Source organism: Scardinius erythrophthalmus (assembly GCF_964197995.2).
Source record: "Scardinius erythrophthalmus genome assembly, chromosome: 8".
NCBI classification, from domain to species: Eukaryota; Metazoa; Chordata; class Actinopteri; order Cypriniformes; family Leuciscidae; genus Scardinius; species Scardinius erythrophthalmus.
The window spans coordinates 4,950,806-4,969,627 of record NC_138228.1 but is presented as its reverse complement, the minus strand read 5'-3'; the positions used below and the strand labels follow the sequence as shown (position 1 = coordinate 4,969,627).

The 18,822-nt window shown below is 37.1% G+C and overlaps 1 protein-coding gene across 2 annotated transcripts; it reads right to left on the bottom strand.

The window, feature by feature from the left end:
- Positions 1-1,115: 1,115 nt before the first annotated feature.
- Positions 1,116-6,447, bottom strand: siae (sialic acid acetylesterase). 2 transcript variants are annotated; one of them, XM_081372340.1, is made up of 10 exons: positions 6,256-6,447; positions 4,835-4,993; positions 4,536-4,696; positions 4,319-4,457; positions 3,944-4,127; positions 3,163-3,299; positions 2,947-3,080; positions 2,534-2,688; positions 2,238-2,430; positions 1,116-1,814 (listed from the first exon to the last, which is right to left on the bottom strand). In XM_081372340.1, exons 1-10 carry the CDS (start codon positions 6,314-6,316, stop codon positions 1,578-1,580), a joined length of 1,560 nt encoding a protein of 519 aa, XP_081228466.1. In that variant the 5' UTR covers positions 6,317-6,447; the 3' UTR covers positions 1,116-1,577. The 2 variants fall into 2 exon arrangements, with proteins under 2 accessions (XP_081228466.1, XP_081228465.1); XM_081372339.1 differs by having other exon boundaries at positions 1,167-1,814; positions 4,835-4,996.
- Positions 6,448-18,822: the final 12,375 nt, after the last annotated feature.

The following is an 18,822-nucleotide window of genomic DNA, read 5'->3' as shown; positions in this document are numbered from 1 at the left end:
GATTCTCTAAAAGGCGGTACACTCTGGCTCATAAAGACCATGTTTGAATATCAGTGTAATTTTATATACTCTAAAGACGTTTTAGGCTGTTTAAAGATATTTTAAAAGTCAAATAACATATAAGGATGTCCTCATTTGTCATAGGATGCATGCATCTACTAGAATAGGCCATTTATAGGCCCATTTATTGAGTTTAGTAAGCAAAGTGGACAGTGATCTGTCTACCGTTGGTTATCATAGACTTTTGGTTGTAAAGTGTTTGCTCGTTTATTGTTAGTGTTTTTGTAAAGAGTCAGAAGAAGATATTTGGACTATAGCTAAGCTACGTCATAAAATATGGCACAATGGCTGGAAAGTTACAGCAAAATGTATTAAAGATGCTCTCAAGAACTATATATGTTGTGCTGCCTGATATGAGATTTGTCTTGGACTTCACATAAACGCTAAAAGTTTCACTTGCCACTGCTTTCCATTACTGAACAGTTAATTATGCAAGGGATAGACTCCAATAACAGGTATACAGATGGTTGTGTGATCTCAACATGTCGGCTACCTGCTCCATGTAAAATAAAACAGTTTTATTAGGCTACTGATATAACAGAGGCCATTTATTGCATGTGAGATGAAAACCTTTTTAATAAGGTTAATGACTGAATGCAACTTTTACCTTAACAAACTAATATTGTTGTCCTCTGCTCTGCTACTAATTCTATAGGAATTTATGAATACAAATACTAGCATTGATATTTTATAACGTATACAATAGCTTATTATAAATATTTTATATATTGAACTCTAATCACCTGGCGTCGTCGACCATCTACATTCTAAATCGTACTTTGAACATGTTTCCACCAAAAAATGTCCAAATACAAAGTGTATCTGTTTTAACCTCTCAAGTCTCAAATCAACCAGACTCCCTTGTCTTAAATTCATGTTTGTCTGTGTATATAACTATAACTATTATTAGTAACTTTGCAACTACATGTCAACTTATTCTACAAACCCAAATCCTAAGCTGTCTACTAATACTCTAATGAGAGTTAGTTGACATGTAGTTGCAAAGTTACTTATAGTTAGTAGAATGTCTAAAGTGGACCATTAAATTAAAGTGTGACCTCTTTCTCTGTTTTGCATCTCAGTGAAAAAGGCAAATCATACTTTCTGATTAGTGCCAGATAACGCTCCACTTTACATTGATTCATTTTATTAATCAATATAAAAATATCATAATATGCATTCTCCACTGAATAAAATAAACCTCAAACAATTTATGAAACATAAACATTAGACACAGTGGTATTTAATATTATACCACACAAAAAGTGTGACCTTTCAAAAAAGGACACATCCAAAGTGCAAACTGACTGAATTGTGTGCAAGTTGTGTAAAATGGCTCTCCAGTCAAGTTCAAATTACAGACATTTCCAGCTTATGTCACTCAAAAAGATTTGTAGAAGTGCATCCAAATCTTTCTCTCTCTCTCTCATATATTTTACTCATTTATATATTTTTAAATCACTGCTACATGATATGAAGAGACATTTTTAAAACATGATGCTTCAGTATACTGCTGGTCACGGTTTTGTTATGGCCAGGATGAATGGTGGTGCAGGTAAGAGTCCATTAGAGCTGTAGATGGGGCAGGCTTTAAATTCACAGGGCCAGTCTGTCCAGAGATAACGCACCGCAGTGATTGAAGCAGCTGTACACGGTGGTTTAGATACAAAGACATAATTTAAGCCATGTTTTATAATGGGAACAGGAAACCAATTGTTGTCCGATTCACACATTTTATCCTCAGAGCAGCAGATCTACGGTAGAAAAGAAAACATACACAGTCCAGGTAAGTCTAACAGTAGCATCCTCATCTTAAAGAAAGGGTAGGCAAATTTGGAGAGGCTAGCAATAGCAATAGCGCGAGCAGGTGCGCGGAGGTATGCAAATACTTAGCTTGACAGGCAGCCAATAATTGCATTCGGACCAAATACAGTGATTGGATGAAATCTTTTTCCACAGAAGACTTTTAATAATATAATTGTTTTAATATTTAGACCTCTTCTATTATTGATTGCTATCAGGATGTGAAGAGAGTTTACACCAGTATAACAAATAGTGTTTATAAAAAACATTGCCTACCCAACCTTTAAAACCAGCCTTTGTTTGAATAAATGTTTTTTTTAAATCACAGTTTTGTAATTGAACATGTACTTGAATGTTTTTGAAGGTTATCTTACCTCAAAAAAATCCTTTTTCAATCCAGGAGTGGCTTTAACATCCTGATTAAACACGATGCTAATGAAAGACTGGGTGAGCATGGCCTGAATAGGGAAAGGTCCTTGGAAAGACACGTTCTTCTCCCCATAGGCGACAGCTCTTGCTCCTAGCACAAGTCTGAACGCCACGTCCTGTTTATCCTCTGGGTGGATACTATTGAACCCCCAAAAAACAGGCAAATCAGCATGTTAGAGTCCAGCACCTCCATTAAACTATTGGAATAACACTTTAACTACCAGTTTCTGCTCCTCCTCACCTTCCCCAGGGGGACTTTATATCAGGTACATCGATAGCAACAGCCATAAAGGTGTTCTTCATGCGCTCATTAGGGGCAAAGCCATAGTCTGCTGTCTGATGCCAGCGTATTTCTCTGAACCCATCAAGCCGATCGTTTTTGAGATATGTGCTTAGCTAGAAATGAAATGGAAGTTCAATTTAATTTCATGTTATTAGTATTGATGACATATAGCTCTTAAGATATTTTCCTTCCATTACTGACTATTTAAGAAAGTGGTCAGATCCCACTCTCTTGATGTAATGGGTGGGGTTAAGTACGTTTAGTGTGTTGTTGGACTTTCTAGCTCCACCCATTACATCCAGCGAGGGGGAGCTGGACGTCAAGCTCCTTCCATTGGCTCTGCAGTGGGCAGCCTCTCTATTTAAGAGTACCTGTACAAATCCAAATGGGAAGTCTAGTGCAGTTTGGCCATCTGAGCCTTCATGGAAAGCCATCCTCCAGTCGTCGATCATGGCAGGGAAAGAGCAGTTGTATAAATCCCTGTTGTAGGCTGCATTAGCCTCACCTGAGAGAAAGAGCAAAGGTTAAAATAGCTAGGCTTTGCACATGTTTTAAAAGGCTATAATTCTTCACCTGAGAAGTACTACCTTGGTACCATATGGCTCCTGTTATGGTCATGTTAAGTAATGGATGGATCATGGCATTCCACAGCACTGAACTCATCCATTCAGCAGAGATGTTCCCCAAGAAGTAACTTTGCACAGGCGGAGGGCTATAAGGAACACTGTAGTGAATTCAGGTATAGAAGATGAGAATGTTAAATGAGAAGCAATTCAAGTCTGTATTTTACAAACTATTCATTCAACCACATTTGCTTATGTAGGTCAATAACGTATATTATACAAGAGTGTTCATGATAAAGAAAAGAAGTATCTTTTAAAAAAGAAGTTTAAAAAAATATGCCAAGTTCTTGGAAATGTACTGCTTGTTGGTTTCAAGAAAGTTCATTTAACGTTTGGTATGGTACTTATTAAAGTTTTTTGGGGAGTTTAAACCTAAACTAAACCCACCTTGTCATACACAGGTAAAATATTCTGATATTTTTATATACTTACTGACCTAGACACACAGTCATGATGGCGTGCAAGGTTCTTTTTTAATTTAATTTCCTTTTTTTCAGCAAGTTTTGTTAAAATATTTTTTTCTATGAAAGGGAGTCTTTGAAGAATCGAAAGTTCTATTTAAAATACTCTTTTGTAACATTATAAACATTATTATCAACATTATAAATCTTTACTCTCACTTTTGATCAATTTAATGCATCTTTGTGGAAAAAAAGTCCTACTTATACCAAACACTTGAAAGTTTTCCTTTCAGAATTTCATCCCCACCCCTCCAACTTAAAAACTGGGTGTTTTAGTATTATACCCGGCCATTGAGCTCTTCAATCCACACTTGTGAAGCGACCTTGGTGTTGACCAGGCTTCCACAGGTGTGCCTCCCCAACACGTCTCTACTAGTCCGATGGGATATTTCAGCGTCTCATAGAGATAGCGACCAAAGAGCCAGCAAACTGCAGAGAAATGGCTGAATTCCTTTCCACCAAGTAATTCTTGAATGAGGAACACAAAAAGACAAACAGACATTTCTCTTTAGGGTAATGTACAGTGTTATGCATACCTTTTGCTAACAATTTATCATCTAGAAAACAAAAAAACAGGTTGGACATTCTTGAGATAAAACAGGAATGCAACAAATATCCCATTTTAGCTGATTTGTAGGAACGTATTCGGTATTCCATACCTGCTGTTGGTCGGGACCAAGGAATTTCCACTCCTGCGAGATCAATTAGTTCCTTCTCGCTCATCTCCAACGCAGCCTGGAAGATCCTCACGTCAGGGAACTTAGACGCCATGGTTAGCTCCTCTGTTGCATTGATCAACTTTTGAGAAGACATTTTGGGGGTTAATTGAAAGATCTGAAAGATATCAACTTTAAGAGTTAAGAGAAATTTACTCACTTGACCAACAGTGAACGCCATGTTACTTTGTCCACTACATAACCAGATGTCTCCAAAGAGCACATCTGTAAGAGTGACTGAGCTGTTAGTTGTACTCTGAGATGCAGTCAATATGTAGGGACCACCGGCCTCCACAGGACTGAGAGTTGTGCGCCAAATACCTGTGAGACAATGAAGCCAGAATGCACTGTCATTGTTCTGAATTCTTCCAAATTATTCATTAAATGATCTCCTTTTGTGTTTCGCAGAAGAAAGTCAGTCATACATGTTTGAAATGACAAGACTCATATGACACTTACCATTGATTACAGGAACAGAGTGTGCAGACACTTTGTGTGGTCCAGACAATGACACCACAACCTTGGCTCCTGTCTGTCCAAATCCCCACACAACTGCTTTGGCTGGGGCTTTCTGCAGAACCATGTGATTCCCATAATAAGAAGAGAATCGTAACACTTCTGCTAGGAATACAAAGAAATGAACATAAGCTTTTAAATCATGGTAAGATAAGATTGGATTGTAGTGATGGGGAAGACCAACCATGAATCGGTTCTTCAAACAGTTACAGTAATTTAAAAGATTTTGGGTGTTTCTGGCTGCATCCTACAGTAAGGCTGCCATGTCATGAAACAACATCGAAGGCCGTATCAGTTTGCAGGATCTTTATTTTGCATCCTTATTTTGAAAGATGCATCAAGTGTATCATTCACATCTCCCACAATCAAAATTGGCAGAAAATGAGTCTGCACTGAGCTTGTCCAATTTCATTATGAAAGGCAAGGAAAAAATGTAAAACATTTTCCAAGATGAAGGCATGCTGTAAATAAGTCACATAATTCTAAACTGCCCATGACGTGATTGGTTGTCATTTGCAGTATTGCATTAATTGTACATTAATTTACAAGCTGCATTGCAATCATTTTTAGATGTAGTTATTTGGGTTTATTTTTTATTTATTTTTACAAAATAGGCTAATTCTTGTGTTTTGTATACCTCCGTGTTATGAGTATTTAAGGCGGCATTACTAGACTTTATCATTCTATCTAGCATTTAATGCTGAGGAAAACTCATAGACAGTAAAAGGTAAAACTAAACTAAGCCATGCTGGGCAAAAAAAAATATTTAAAAAAAATACGTCATGACGCTAATACGTCATGACGTGATCCTCCACCATCCCTGCCCGCGTGACATATCACATGATTATTATTATTTTTTTGACATATCACATGTATGCTGTAAACAAACACGTCCCACACACTGATGTTTATTACGCGTTTTTGCTAAAACTTAAAACTTGTTTTTAAAGTAATTTCTTTTTGCGCCCTTCAGTCAAATTATTGGAACACTCCGTTTATACGCATTTACACTACATGTTTAGAATCAGCTCAAGCATAGTTTTAGGGAACAGCTCGTTCCGACCGATTCGTGTACAGTGGCCATTCATTCATTAATTCGTCAGACTCTTTCACAAACAACACCGATACTGCATTGCCATATACTTGCACTTTCAGCTGGTCTGGATTTCACATAATGTAAAATTGCACAAGTTTACGCTTTACTCATTTCTGTTTGCGTTCGAGTTCAATAAAACCATTTGTACAGCGTCAGACAGAATATGCACATATGCATGTCAAAACCTCCTTAAAAAAGGCATAGCAAGACACGCTGAAACAATTCAATCAATCATATGTAATTAGTTGTAGGCTATATTGTGACTTACCAGCCGAGAAAACACTGGAAAATGCGCTCAAAACTAATGAGAAGATCAGCGGAATCAACATCTTCACAAGTGATTCAAAACAAGGAAGTGCATGTGAACACCGCAGTGCAGTCTTTGGCTGTCTGTGAGTCTAAGCAGAGCTGAGCATTCACACTATATGGTGACTGCCAAACCAGTATCTTAACGTTCCTCAACAGTTTTACCGGATATTGTCACAAATGTGCAAATCCAAATAGGCTATTTGGATTTTCTAAGTGACCATTGTCCCCTTTATATAGTCTATCTTAAATGACATGCAGTTTTTATTTATTTTATGTATATCCTACAGTCTATATCTTAATTGTTTTGGTATTAATGCATGTTAATACCAGACATTTATTGCATGTCTGATATCTCATGTTATTGCAATCATATCTCATGTCTGATTGCACTGTAAAAAAAATAATAATAATTTTTTTGGAAACTGTGGTTGTCAGATTAATTCTGTAATATTTACATAACAACATGTACAGTATAAAACTGTACTTTACAAACAAGAATTTTTTAATTTAAACCAGTAAATTCAACAATGCACCCTGCTACAAAAATCTGTTTTGTAATTTTAACATATGACAACCACTATAATAATGCAGGTGGTAGAAGAAATTCATCACAAGTATAGCTTTTCCACAAGGCAAGGCAAGTTTATTTATATATAGCATATAAATTCTGAGATTTATGGTGATTAGACTGTGTCTGTGGTGTTCTTTTGGTGTGTAGTTCACAAGCTGAATTATACTAATCTAGAAGGTCATTCCCAAACACCATTACGGTAACACACACTGAATAAAGCAATAAACATTCATTAAACAACAAAAAATCCAAATGTGCATAACTGATTACAAAAACTAAGAAACATGATTATTTAAACAAAATACCTTCAAATGTGAAGTGTTACGTATAGAATTCTGTCACAGTTTTTGACCAAATAGCTAATATTTTGATTTGTTCTTTTTTTTCTCTAAAAACTGTACAATTAACAGTATTTTACTGTAAAGTATACATGAAATGTCCAGTTAGATCTGTTACAAATTAAATTTAAACAAAACAATAAAAAAATCTTATTACATTATTTTACAGTTAAAATTCCACTTTTTTTTTTTTTTTTTACAGTGTGTCCTTTTCAGCACTGCAATGTGCGTGTCGACACTAAATAGCACCAATCACGCTGTCAATGCAGACACCGATGACCCACTTCATCATCTTTGCTTACATTTCAGTAAACAAGGCATCCCATCAGTCTAATTGCATCCTGGCAGAGGCTAATTGACCGCCTAACTTTGTATGAGAGAGAGAGAGAGAGAGAGAGAGAGAGAGAGAGAGAGAGAGAGAGAGAGAGAGAGAGATTTGGATGCACTTACAAATCTTTTTGAGTGACATAAGCTGGAAATGTCTGTAATTTGAACTTGACTGGAGAGCCATTTTACACAACTTCCACGCAATCCAGTCAGTTTGCACTTTGGATGAAGTGCAAGAAATATGTAGATCAATCAGCTAGTTAAAACCCAGCGGGAAGGGATGAAGAAACAGGGCTTTTAAATGGTCAGCGAATCATTACTGGATAATTAGGTCATTAGGGGAAGTTGAAGCACATAGCAAAGGCAGTTGCTTTTATATTAAACGAAAATGCTGTTCTTAGGACTACAGTTAATGGAGATGTTTTACACACTAGCTTTAGCTTGGGAGAGGAACAAAAGCACCATCAGTCCTCCCTTTTTTTTAAAAACATGTATCTTCTCCACTATTTGTTTTATAATTACATCTCACATTTCAAATATTTATCTTAAAAATTTGGTTAGAAAATTGTAACCTTAACCCTAACTGTTTTACTGTGTAAGTTTCTCTATAATGGAAAGTGAACAAGTTGATGGTGGGAGAAAGAATGATTTGAGAAGAAAATTTAAATGCAAAGTGAGCAATTGTAATGGCCATTAGCGTTTAATTGAGTCCTCCGGCATTATAAATCAAGACGCGTCAGAGAGGGAGCATGAGGCCTGAATTTTAACACCAGCATGCTGATCTATTAGATGGCTTTAATTAGATGCACTTGAACGGTGCGCTTGGAAAAGGGCCAGTTTCTTGAACATCAGCTCCATCTATCTTGAGACTGAAGACATATACATTAGTTTGACAAATAGTCATAACTGACCAGCATCATATATTTTCAGACCAATTTCAAGCATAAATCTAACACAGCTTTTGTCATCGTGATAGCATAGTTAATAAAACTGCTGGTCCAGAGACAGTCAGTATTTGTCTGATGCAAAAAATGAATGCATTTAAGAAAATAAATGCACATTTTTTCTGCTTCAAGTCTTTTAAATATTAGAAAATAAATGATTTATTTGGTGTAATACCTTACCATAACACCCTGCTGCGCTCTGCATATTTTAATGTTTGATATCAAGAACATTCTTCAGAAAACTGGAAGTGGATCAAGGATGAAAGTGCAAATCATTTGACTTAATGTAGACATAATGCTCTACAGTGCCTATACAAACGGAGTTAATTTCATGTTTGCTAACCTTTTATCTTCTTCTGCTTACAATGAATGCAAAGGAAGAATGATGAAACTGCAGATTAAAAATTGATTCTATAAAAACGGAATCTGCAAACAAAAGATATTCTGTAAAAAAAACGTTATCAAACTCTTTAGACTCCAGCACGAAATTGGACTGACAATGACACCGTGTTCATTCACAGCAAAAATCTCATTAATTGGGTGGAATTTAATTATATGCATCGCTTAGTCACTGTTATCTCCACTGCAGATGTTAACCTGAGATTCACTGCATGTCTTCTATGAGGACAAGCATTGCTAATTAAATAAATTTTGAACGCAGCCTTTGCATCTGCTGTGATGCATTTAATATTTAGCTAGTAGGAAGAAAACAGCCCAGAGATGTGTTCCTAAAAGTAACATCAAATTTTGCTTCATGACCGAATGTGACTTTTAGCCTGAAACAAATCACAGGTTTTTGTTTTCATGTTAAAGTTGTCATGACTTGAGAAATCAAATATGCCTTGATCCTTTGACATATAAGAGGTCTTTGTACCATTAAAACATCCTGCAATTTTCAGAGCTTAAAACATCTTCCTCATATAAACAAAGCTTTTATTTAATCAAGCTCCAAAAACAGCTTGTTTTGATATTGCAGGATCTGTGACGTCACATGATCAAATACATTTGCATATGACCGCCTCCAGAGCAAGACATCGACGAATAATTATACATCATCACACCATAGGCCCCGCCCACTGGCGTTCAGTCGCTTAACGGCGGACATTTGCCTTCACTGGATGTGAGCGTCACGTCAAAAGCAAATAAAACCCATTATAATCACTGACGCTGTCTACACTCATACAGTGTACAGATGTGTGTTCAGTTTCTGACTCACTCCACACGCTTGAGTCTGTCGACAACAGGACAAATGATAGAGTGAAAGAATGTCATCATGTCATGGACCCTTTAAATCTTATCAACATGACCTATCAGGTCACTCAATAATAATAATAATACAATATTTTACAGCCTCAGCTGCCTTTTATTATTAATCTAAATCCCCAATGTCTGCCTGTCACAATCTAGATGGACAGATTCTCATTTATACTGGATGGCAATGTTCCCAGCTTCTGTTAAATGATTCAGTGCTTTCAAACATAACATATAGGGCTGGCATTAATAAAATAAAGCATTGTTTAAACAGCAAAGATAGACTACTTTAAAACTGCAGGAGCACATGTCTGTGAGTTATGGAGCGGTGAAAATCAGGCTGGATGTGGTACAAAGACAGACGCATGTTGATGGTTGATCTACTAGCTGCAGTTAGACTCCTGGTCAGCAGGGGGAGCTCAAATGACACTGAAATGTGTGTATGAGAGACACATTATCCTACACAGTAGCTACCAGTGCCTTCAAATAGAGATGTAGTAGTCACTCTACAGCAATACATTCAATTATCCACTTCCATTTACTTCTCTACTCACCTGATACTCTTTCATTCTGGACAGAAGAGAGAAGGTTAGAGTTTGTTGCTGTAATTTTGCCGTTACCCAACAAGACTTAATTGAGTGCAACCCTTAATGAGGAGAGGAGAGACTGCTGGCTTAAATGAGGCCAAATTTGTGCCTGTACTTGAAGGAGAACTCATTTAACTCTCCCTGTGAAGCTGCACTTCTTGGTTTAAAGGAATATGAGTCTAAATTTGCTTTAAAAATTTGAGAGAATTGCTAAGCTGTTTCATCATGCCGACAGGTATTTGGAGAGCTGAGGGCTTTGTAGGTATAATTAACATGATTTAGGAGAGAAGAACATTTTAAAAACACGTTGGGGTGAGCACTGAGAGAACAATTGAATTGCCTAGCGGTTGCTCCTTCATATGTGAAGAGATTTAACAGAGTTCTTATGTTTTATGTCATTTTATTGTCACATAAAATTATTATTATTTTTAAATGTACTGATTTTTGTAGCCATTTTCTAGAGATCAGCTTGAATTTGATATAACTTGGCTCTCTGGAATACTTGATTTCAGTGTACTTGAATACTAGCCGTCATCAATAGACCTTATTCAGAGTAGCGCCATGACAGTATAAAAGCTAGGCTGTGAGAGCTAATCTTACCGTGTTTTTAATGGTGTTCGCTGTAGGAAGCTGTATAATAACGCTCCTATATCATGTTGTTTGGAGTTTTTGTGCCTACTGAAATGTCCTGGAAAGGTATTTTTGCAGTGTTTCGTCAGCAGATCAATCTGTCTATGGCTATCCCTCACAGCCTCGCTTTCATTCCTGTTAAAAGTTAAAGATGGCGCTGCTGTGAATAAGGTCTATAGGCCTTAAAGCCCCGCCCCTTTTCAGCGCGTTCGTCTTCCGGTTTGTATTTCCACCGCATGAAGGTAAGATCTTACGAATTTATGAATGAACCGCTCGTTTTAAAATCATTTGTTATGACATCCGCTTCAAACATTACAATGCTCATGATGACTTTTGTTAAGTCTACAATTAATAAATCCACTTCACCAGCTAATTACTCTTCGACAGCGATTCCATAGAAATAAAAAAACAGAATTCCCAAAAAATGGAAGCTCCAACACAAAATTCTAAAGATGGCTCCTTGTTTCTGGTGTGCTTGTTTCTCTGGCGCATAAAATCTGCATAGCAACACTTGGTGTCATGACCAATCAAAGGGTCCACAAATGGGTCGAGGCCTTATTCAAAATCGCACCCTATACCCTCATTCACTATTTATATATTTAGTCCACTAAATAACAGGATGAAAATGAGTGAGCGAATTCGGACACTGAGTGCAGACCTGCCAACCTTGAAGAAATTTTATTTTTTTATTTGAAAAACATCAATTATCTGCAAAAACATAAAAAAATACCATAAAATGTGAGTAACTGGGGAGTGTACTTCACCCAGTGTTTAGAGAAATGTCACTTACATTTTAGTATTTAGGTACTTTGAGTTCATGAAATTGCAGCTTAACAGTTTAAAACATCTACAAATATTTGCTAAAGTGCAAAAACGTCAAAAACACCATAAAATGCAAGTAACTGGAGAGGGTTACTTTAAATGTTCAGTGTAACTTCACTTGAATTTTTGTATTCTCACAAGAGGTACTTTGAGCTCATGAAACATTAAACATCTAAAACATTTACAAATATTTGAAAGACTGCAAAATACACACACACACACACACACACACACACACACACACACACACACACACACACACACACACACACACACACACACACACACACACACACACACACACACACACACACAAAAGGAAAAACGGGAAGTTCTTCAGGGTTACTTCACTCAGTGTTTAGTGTAATTTCATCTGAATTATAGTATTCTCACGATGTTCTCTTAAATGGTAAAGAAATGTTGATTGAGAGCAGATGTCCTTAAAATCACAGTTGTCACAAGAAAATGTGGCATTCTCCTTAATGCCAGTCTTTGGATGTGTTTTAAAGCCCCAATTCTATTGAAAATACAAACACATTATTGCTGTAAACAGAGAAAGGAAGTTGCATTAACTGACCAATGGCAAATTCTGTAAAAGGATGTCTTGGTGATGTGATGAAAACTTGCAGAAGCATCAATGCATGAACTTTCTTATAAAGAAAACCTGCAAAATAAATAAATGACAAAGCCTCCTTGCAGCAAATAGCTGACGACAAGTGACAGAACAGAAGTTATTTTACATAACACTGCCAAATTTGATTAATTTATGTCTTTAAATCGCATACAGCAATATTTTTAACCTTAAAACATCTTAATGAATTTTAAATTCATGAGGATGTCTAGTGGCGGATCCTGGCCGTAACACTCTATTCACGTAAAATAGCTTACGTCTGCATTGATAATAAGGTACATTAGTGGATTACAAATTTGGTCCTCGTTCCTGATGTACATGCACTGACATACCGTTGCAAGTTTGATTTAGGCCTATTAAAATAAAAGGTATGAGGGACAACTACTTAAAATCTAAATTTGCCACTAGATCTGATTGCACGTCATCAGTTAATTATGTATTTATCCACTGACCTACAGAATATTACAATATGGTTGGCAAAGATGGACGATAAGGTTATGAAATGGAATATTTCACAAGTTCAGTTGAGCAATTGAATGAGTTTGTAAGATTTATTGCTGCCCTTTTTACAACAAAGTGACACCCATGAAATTCATCCACTGACATAAAGTTGCTAACAATAAAGGCCTGTGTCAGTATTTGGAAACTGTTGGCCTAATGTTCAAAAAGAGTGTGTCTTTGCCCAAGATTTAATCTCACAGGCAGGCAATAAACCAGTGGGCAATTTCTGAGAGAGACGAGCTCTGTAACATGACAGTGGAAAATCCCAGCAGAAATGTCCGACCCACTGCATGCTCTTCATCATACCAGGGCCTGACAGCTCTATCATGTAGGCAAATAAAATGACACAAACAGCAATAAGGCCATCATAAATCCCAGCAGCAGGAATATGCTGTATGATCCCAATCTAATGGCCAGTATTCAGCTCATATTGCAGCGTTTCAGTGTGTAGTGTCATGCAAACAGTCAGGGTGCTTCTAATGATGCATTGCAAATGCAAAACAGTGAGTGGTAAAATTGATTGCATGCTCCATGGGACAGCATGGGGATAATAGCCATGTGAAAGGTATTCATTTGAACCACTTTTTGGTAGCACATACTGTATGCCAAATGCATTCTCTGTTTCCCTTTTAAGAGGAAAATCTCTAGTGATATTTATGATTCATGTGGAGGGAAAGCATTGTTAAAGGTATACTCCACCCAAAAATGAAAAAATTCTCATCGTCTCATGACTTTCTCTCTTTAGATGAACACAAACCAAGATTTTGTGAAAAATAATCCATCTCTGGAAGTCCAATACAAAGCAAGTGTACAGGACCTCCAAAGTTGACACTTTAAAGTGAATACGACAGTAATCCACACCACCCCAAGTTGATGGATCAATGTGTTCGGAAGCAAAACTTCTAACAATTGAAACTGTAAACCATTGCTTCTGGCCAACTGTTAAATACGGGTTTATGATGGGATTGATTACATGTTTGTGACGGTAGGAAACCGCGTTTTTGAGACTGTCTTTGGTTCACTGCAGTTGGTGTTGAATGATGAATTTGCACATGGTTTGTCCTAAAGCATATTAAAAACACCACATAGACATATAAACAACATTAAAAACTTGATTTTCGCCACAGGGGGTCTTTAAAATATTCATTTATTTTTTACACACACCTATCGTTTACTTCAGAAGACATTGATTCATCAACTGGGGTCCGTATGAATTACCGGTTGTGATTTTTGATGTGTCAACTTTAAGGTTCTGTAAACTTGCATTATGTACGTTGTTTGAAACATGGGTTTGTTTTCTTCTGAAGAAATAAAGTCATATACATCTGGGACAGCATGAGGGTGAGCAAATTAAATAATTTTTTTTTTTATCAAATCCCTTTAAGGCAAATCATGGCCTTGGCCTACAGTGAAAAATGCTGCAGATTGCCTTGCCAATATACACTTCAACTGTGAAATCCGTTCCCAAGTCAGATGTCTTGGAATTATCTGAGGGCAAGAAGTGGAACAGGGCTGTCTCAGTGCTCGCCTGTGGACCGTCATGGTCCAGCCATCTGCACAAACCCTCCAGCTCCTATCAGCCATGCCCACTGGCCTCCTGAATGCTTTTCCTTCTTTAGTTAGAGGGGGATATCAGGGGTGGGGATGAATATGGCCGATGACAACTATGTCAGGGAAGTAGAATCTGAAACCCTGCAGAGAAAAGATTAATATTCATGAGTGAGCATATGGCTGTCCTTGGAAATAGCACAAAAAGTTCAAAGTTCTGCCACCATTCAACACAGAGTTTGCTCGAGCATGATACTCGGTGAAACAAACGGACCAGTCCTCTGTATTTGCATTTCATTATTTCACGATTCATATTGAAATTCACAGAATGTCGCCTTTGAGAAGGCCGTTTAGGATCTTTCAGCAACTGCACCAATTCAGAATAAACAAGCTGATTATACATTCACAGCCAATCTGCATTTGCATTTCAAAACTGACAGTATCTGAAATTCGCATATGGCAAAGTTTCTCTTTATAAAGATATATGATGTTTTAATCTTGTACCAAACATCTTAAAAAATCTCAATGTGCTTCAGTTGCAGAGTGCACTTCCGAACAGATTAATTTCTAATTAATTTGACTGTACTTGCCCTCTTTAATTAGAAAGCAGAAATGGTGCGCAAATACCAGCATGATGTTTGGTAAGGATATCTGTGCATGGTTCTTCTAGGCAGTTTATAGTGTTTCTAATTTGGCAGGGAGGAAAGTATAAAGCAATTGTCGAAACAAAAGCTGTCTCAACTGTAATATGACACTTCTCGGATTTCTTTCAGGCCGTTGTGGAGCTGCCGCCCTATCAGCATCCAAACCAATTTCATAGCTGACATACACAATAGTCACACATATTTTCAACATGGTTCTGCTGAGAAATATGCCTGGAGAAAGAAAAGATGAAGAGAGAAAAAAATAAAAAATAAAACTCTGACAAGCTCATCTACTCTGGGTAGGAGATCTGGGGTTTATTTTTCCAGTCACATACTCAAATCCAGCAGGCCTGTTATCTATTCAAGTCTATTTGTGAATAAGGAATAATGCCATTTGAAATTTGCATCCTTACTCAGCCTGATTTGACATCACTGGACAGTAAGATTGTAGAAATAGGGGGTTAGAATTGATTCGTATGTGCTTGTTAAGGCAAGCATTGCTATTACTATTTTAAAACTCTTTAAGTATTAAACTTCATTGGGGTTTATATCAATAGATGGACTCCAGCACTATTTAGACCAGAATATCATAGAGTCTTAGAGATGGGCTTTTTTGACATGAGACCTAAGCAACCGCCCACAACCCTGGCAACCGCATAGCAACAGGTTACAACCACTCAGAACTCCTTTGCAACCGACAACCACCCAGAATACCCAGAGTTTTGCATGGGCAAACACCACATTTTCATTAGAGAACGTCAAATTGTAATTGATATGAAAAAGGTCCTTGTAAGTGAATTATGCTATTTATATTAAGCTTTTGGCTTTCATTAGATTAAAGCACTTCTAAAGCTTCGTTCACACTGCCAGAAACATGCAGCGACAATGACGGGATGTAGGCGTGTCCAGTGAGATATGCTTAACTTTATGCAAATGCAGAGCGACTGTTTGGGAGCGACAACCAATAGGAGCGCACTTGATCCGTCTATACATCCTGTAGTGGAGACTGTTGACGCCACGATGGAATTATTTTAGTGGTCAGCAACTTTCCTATAATTTATGATGTATCTCTGTGTACACTCCTGGGCAAAACGCCAAAATATTTTGTGGTCTATTAATGGTCTTAACCATTTTAATCACAAATCACTGGTCAGGAAATGATCAAGAATTGCACAAATAAAGTAACTTACAGCATGGAAGAGCCTTACCTAACTTACAGACAGCTTTTTACAGGAAGAAGAGTCAGTGTTGTTCCACTCAATGTTAATGGCTTCAAACTGTTCATGAGTAGTTGAAAAATGTCTCCCAGTTTGTTTGAGTTTATTGTGAAACCAAATATTCACTATACGGTTCAAATCTGGACTTTGACCAGGCCAAAACATGAGCCTGATGGACTTGTTCAAGCCACTTCTTGGTTGTTTTTGCAGTGTGGGCAGGAGGATTGTCCTGTTGAAAAATAATTTGTGGATAAGAAAATTAAAAGCTTAGTGTTTAGCCATTTTGAGCTTGGCCTGTTTTTTTTTTGCTCTGACATTGGGGAAGATTCGTGGGTGCTTATTTGCATTATTTTACAGTTTTTTATAGACATATAGACAATGACATACAAATGACTTACAATGATCACCCTTGCCCTAAATGCCCTAAATATGATTTTCATTTACAATAACTAGTACTAAAATTCGTCATTACTAACTTTTGCATGCCATTAGTCATGCAGACATTCAAGCTGCAAGGATCTCCTATTTCTTAGCTAATTTGAGTCAGATATGAAGACTCACTTGGACCAGACCAGTGAGTTTATTGTTGACTCGAGAACAGTTGCAATCGGATCAGTCAAATTAGCGAATTAATCGTTCAGTGTGATTTGCAAACTGATTCAACAGATTCATTGAGAAGAATCAGCTCATTCTGTAAAGACCACTTCCATCAAAGATAACTGACAATTAGCATACAGTTTGGATTGGCGGTATGGTTCTGTTCTGGACAAAAACTACACGAACATCCATGCAACCTAGCATGGATAAGAGCAACGAGTGCTGTGATATAACCCCAGCTTTGAGGTTTCCCCATAAACAGCTTTATGGGGTTCACATAAAATCCAAGAGCATTTCAGCATCACCAACCTGGACCACTGTGAATCCATTAGCATGTGAGACGCAGTTGCTCTGCTAGAATCTAAAATCAAACTTCTGCACAATGCTCTCACTCTTTCTCTCTTATTTAATGTATGGAAAATCACGCACAGCTGACCAGCACTTCAATAAATTACTGACACTCCCACAATGCATGTGGTGGTGGTGTTACCAGGTCATTTCAATATAATGAGCTGTTGTACACAGCAGAGTCTTGTTGTCCAAACACTTTTGGTGCTCATTATAGTTAATCACTTTTATTGTTTGGGGGCCAGAGAGTGTCTCAGACCTTGGTAGATAACATTCCTCTGTTGTTAACTCACGGGGAAGATCTGAAGCTGGAAATATTTGTGATGAAAACACATAATCCCTAGTGGGCAATCTTCATATCTAAACGCTATGCAGTATGCCCTGCATGAAAATAACATTAGCTGGAAAGCATTATGCTCTGACAGCTCGAACCGTTAGAAAGAGTAAATATTATGAAGATTTATAGATAAATTGATCCTTATGTTTGCATTTACATGTGTACATGTGGCAGATGTTTTTATAAGCATTTAAAGGGACAGTTCTCCATCATTTATTCACCTTCATGTTGTTTCAAACTTATATCACTTTCTTTATTTCGTAGAACACAAAAGACGTTATTTTAAAGAAAGTTGCAATTGCTTTTTTCAATAAAGTGAAAGTCAGAAATAGTTTTGGACCCCATTAACTTTAATTAATATGGGCATTTTGTTAACAAATCCACAGAACAAAGAAAGTCCTACAGGTTTGGAACGACCTTAGAGTGAGTAAATGATGAGGAAAAAATGTTATTTATATCCCTTTAAAGCAGGGATTCCCAAAGGGTTTGGTCCGCCAAAACCTAAAATATTTAGGTGTACTCTTAAAATGTATAAATTTGATAATGTTTCAATAATTTAACAACACATTCGTAGACGGTAAGGCTCCAGGGTAAGGCTAAGGAGATGCTCTTCCTCTTTAAAAACACATTTGAAATAGATTTCCTCTAAATAGTTCACAAACCACTGTTTATTTCAACAGAAAAGCAACCATATTTGGGATGTGGCAGAAAGCGTGCAAAGATCACTCCCTTTATAATCACTAAAAAGCTGTCACTCATATTTCATTGCGATCTCACAAAGTTCCGATATAATCACTGAAGCTGACAACACGATGAATCTCTTATTTGCATATTGTTTGTTATAATGAGAGGATTTGCATGCATGCAGAACTCAGATTCAGTTTTTGTTCAGTGCTAACTTAAACACCTCTGATTGGCTATTGCGTTCAAGAAATCAACAGATATGTTTGTGATTGGCTACATTGCTCAACGCTGCAAAAACATGTTGTAAATAGAAACCTTTGACGTTTTCCAGAGCGCAAACACAGATATGCACTGGATTGCTTGCCAAATATGGTTATTTTTTTCCAATAACCTCCACCAAAAGTTTCACATAATTGTAGAATAGACCTGCACAACAATCAGGAAGAGTTCTGCACTACAAAACAGTTTAATTTCAGCAATATTCTAGGGATATTTGGTGTGAATTGCTCTCTTGAGCTCATGGCAAAGCATCAGGACTATCACTGGGTC

Coding starts and splice junctions, on each gene's coding strand:
- siae (XM_081372339.1), bottom strand. CDS start 6,316: ATGTTGATTCCGCTGATCTTCTCATTAGTTTTGAGCGCATTTTCCAGT. Junction 4,458..4,535: donor TGGCGTTCACTGTTGGTCAA/GTGAGTAAATTT, acceptor TCTTCTCAAAAG/TTGATCAATGCAACAGAGGA. Junction 1,815..2,237: donor TGAAAAAGGATTTTTTTGAG/GTAAGATAACCT, acceptor TTTCTACCGTAG/ATCTGCTGCTCTGAGGATAA.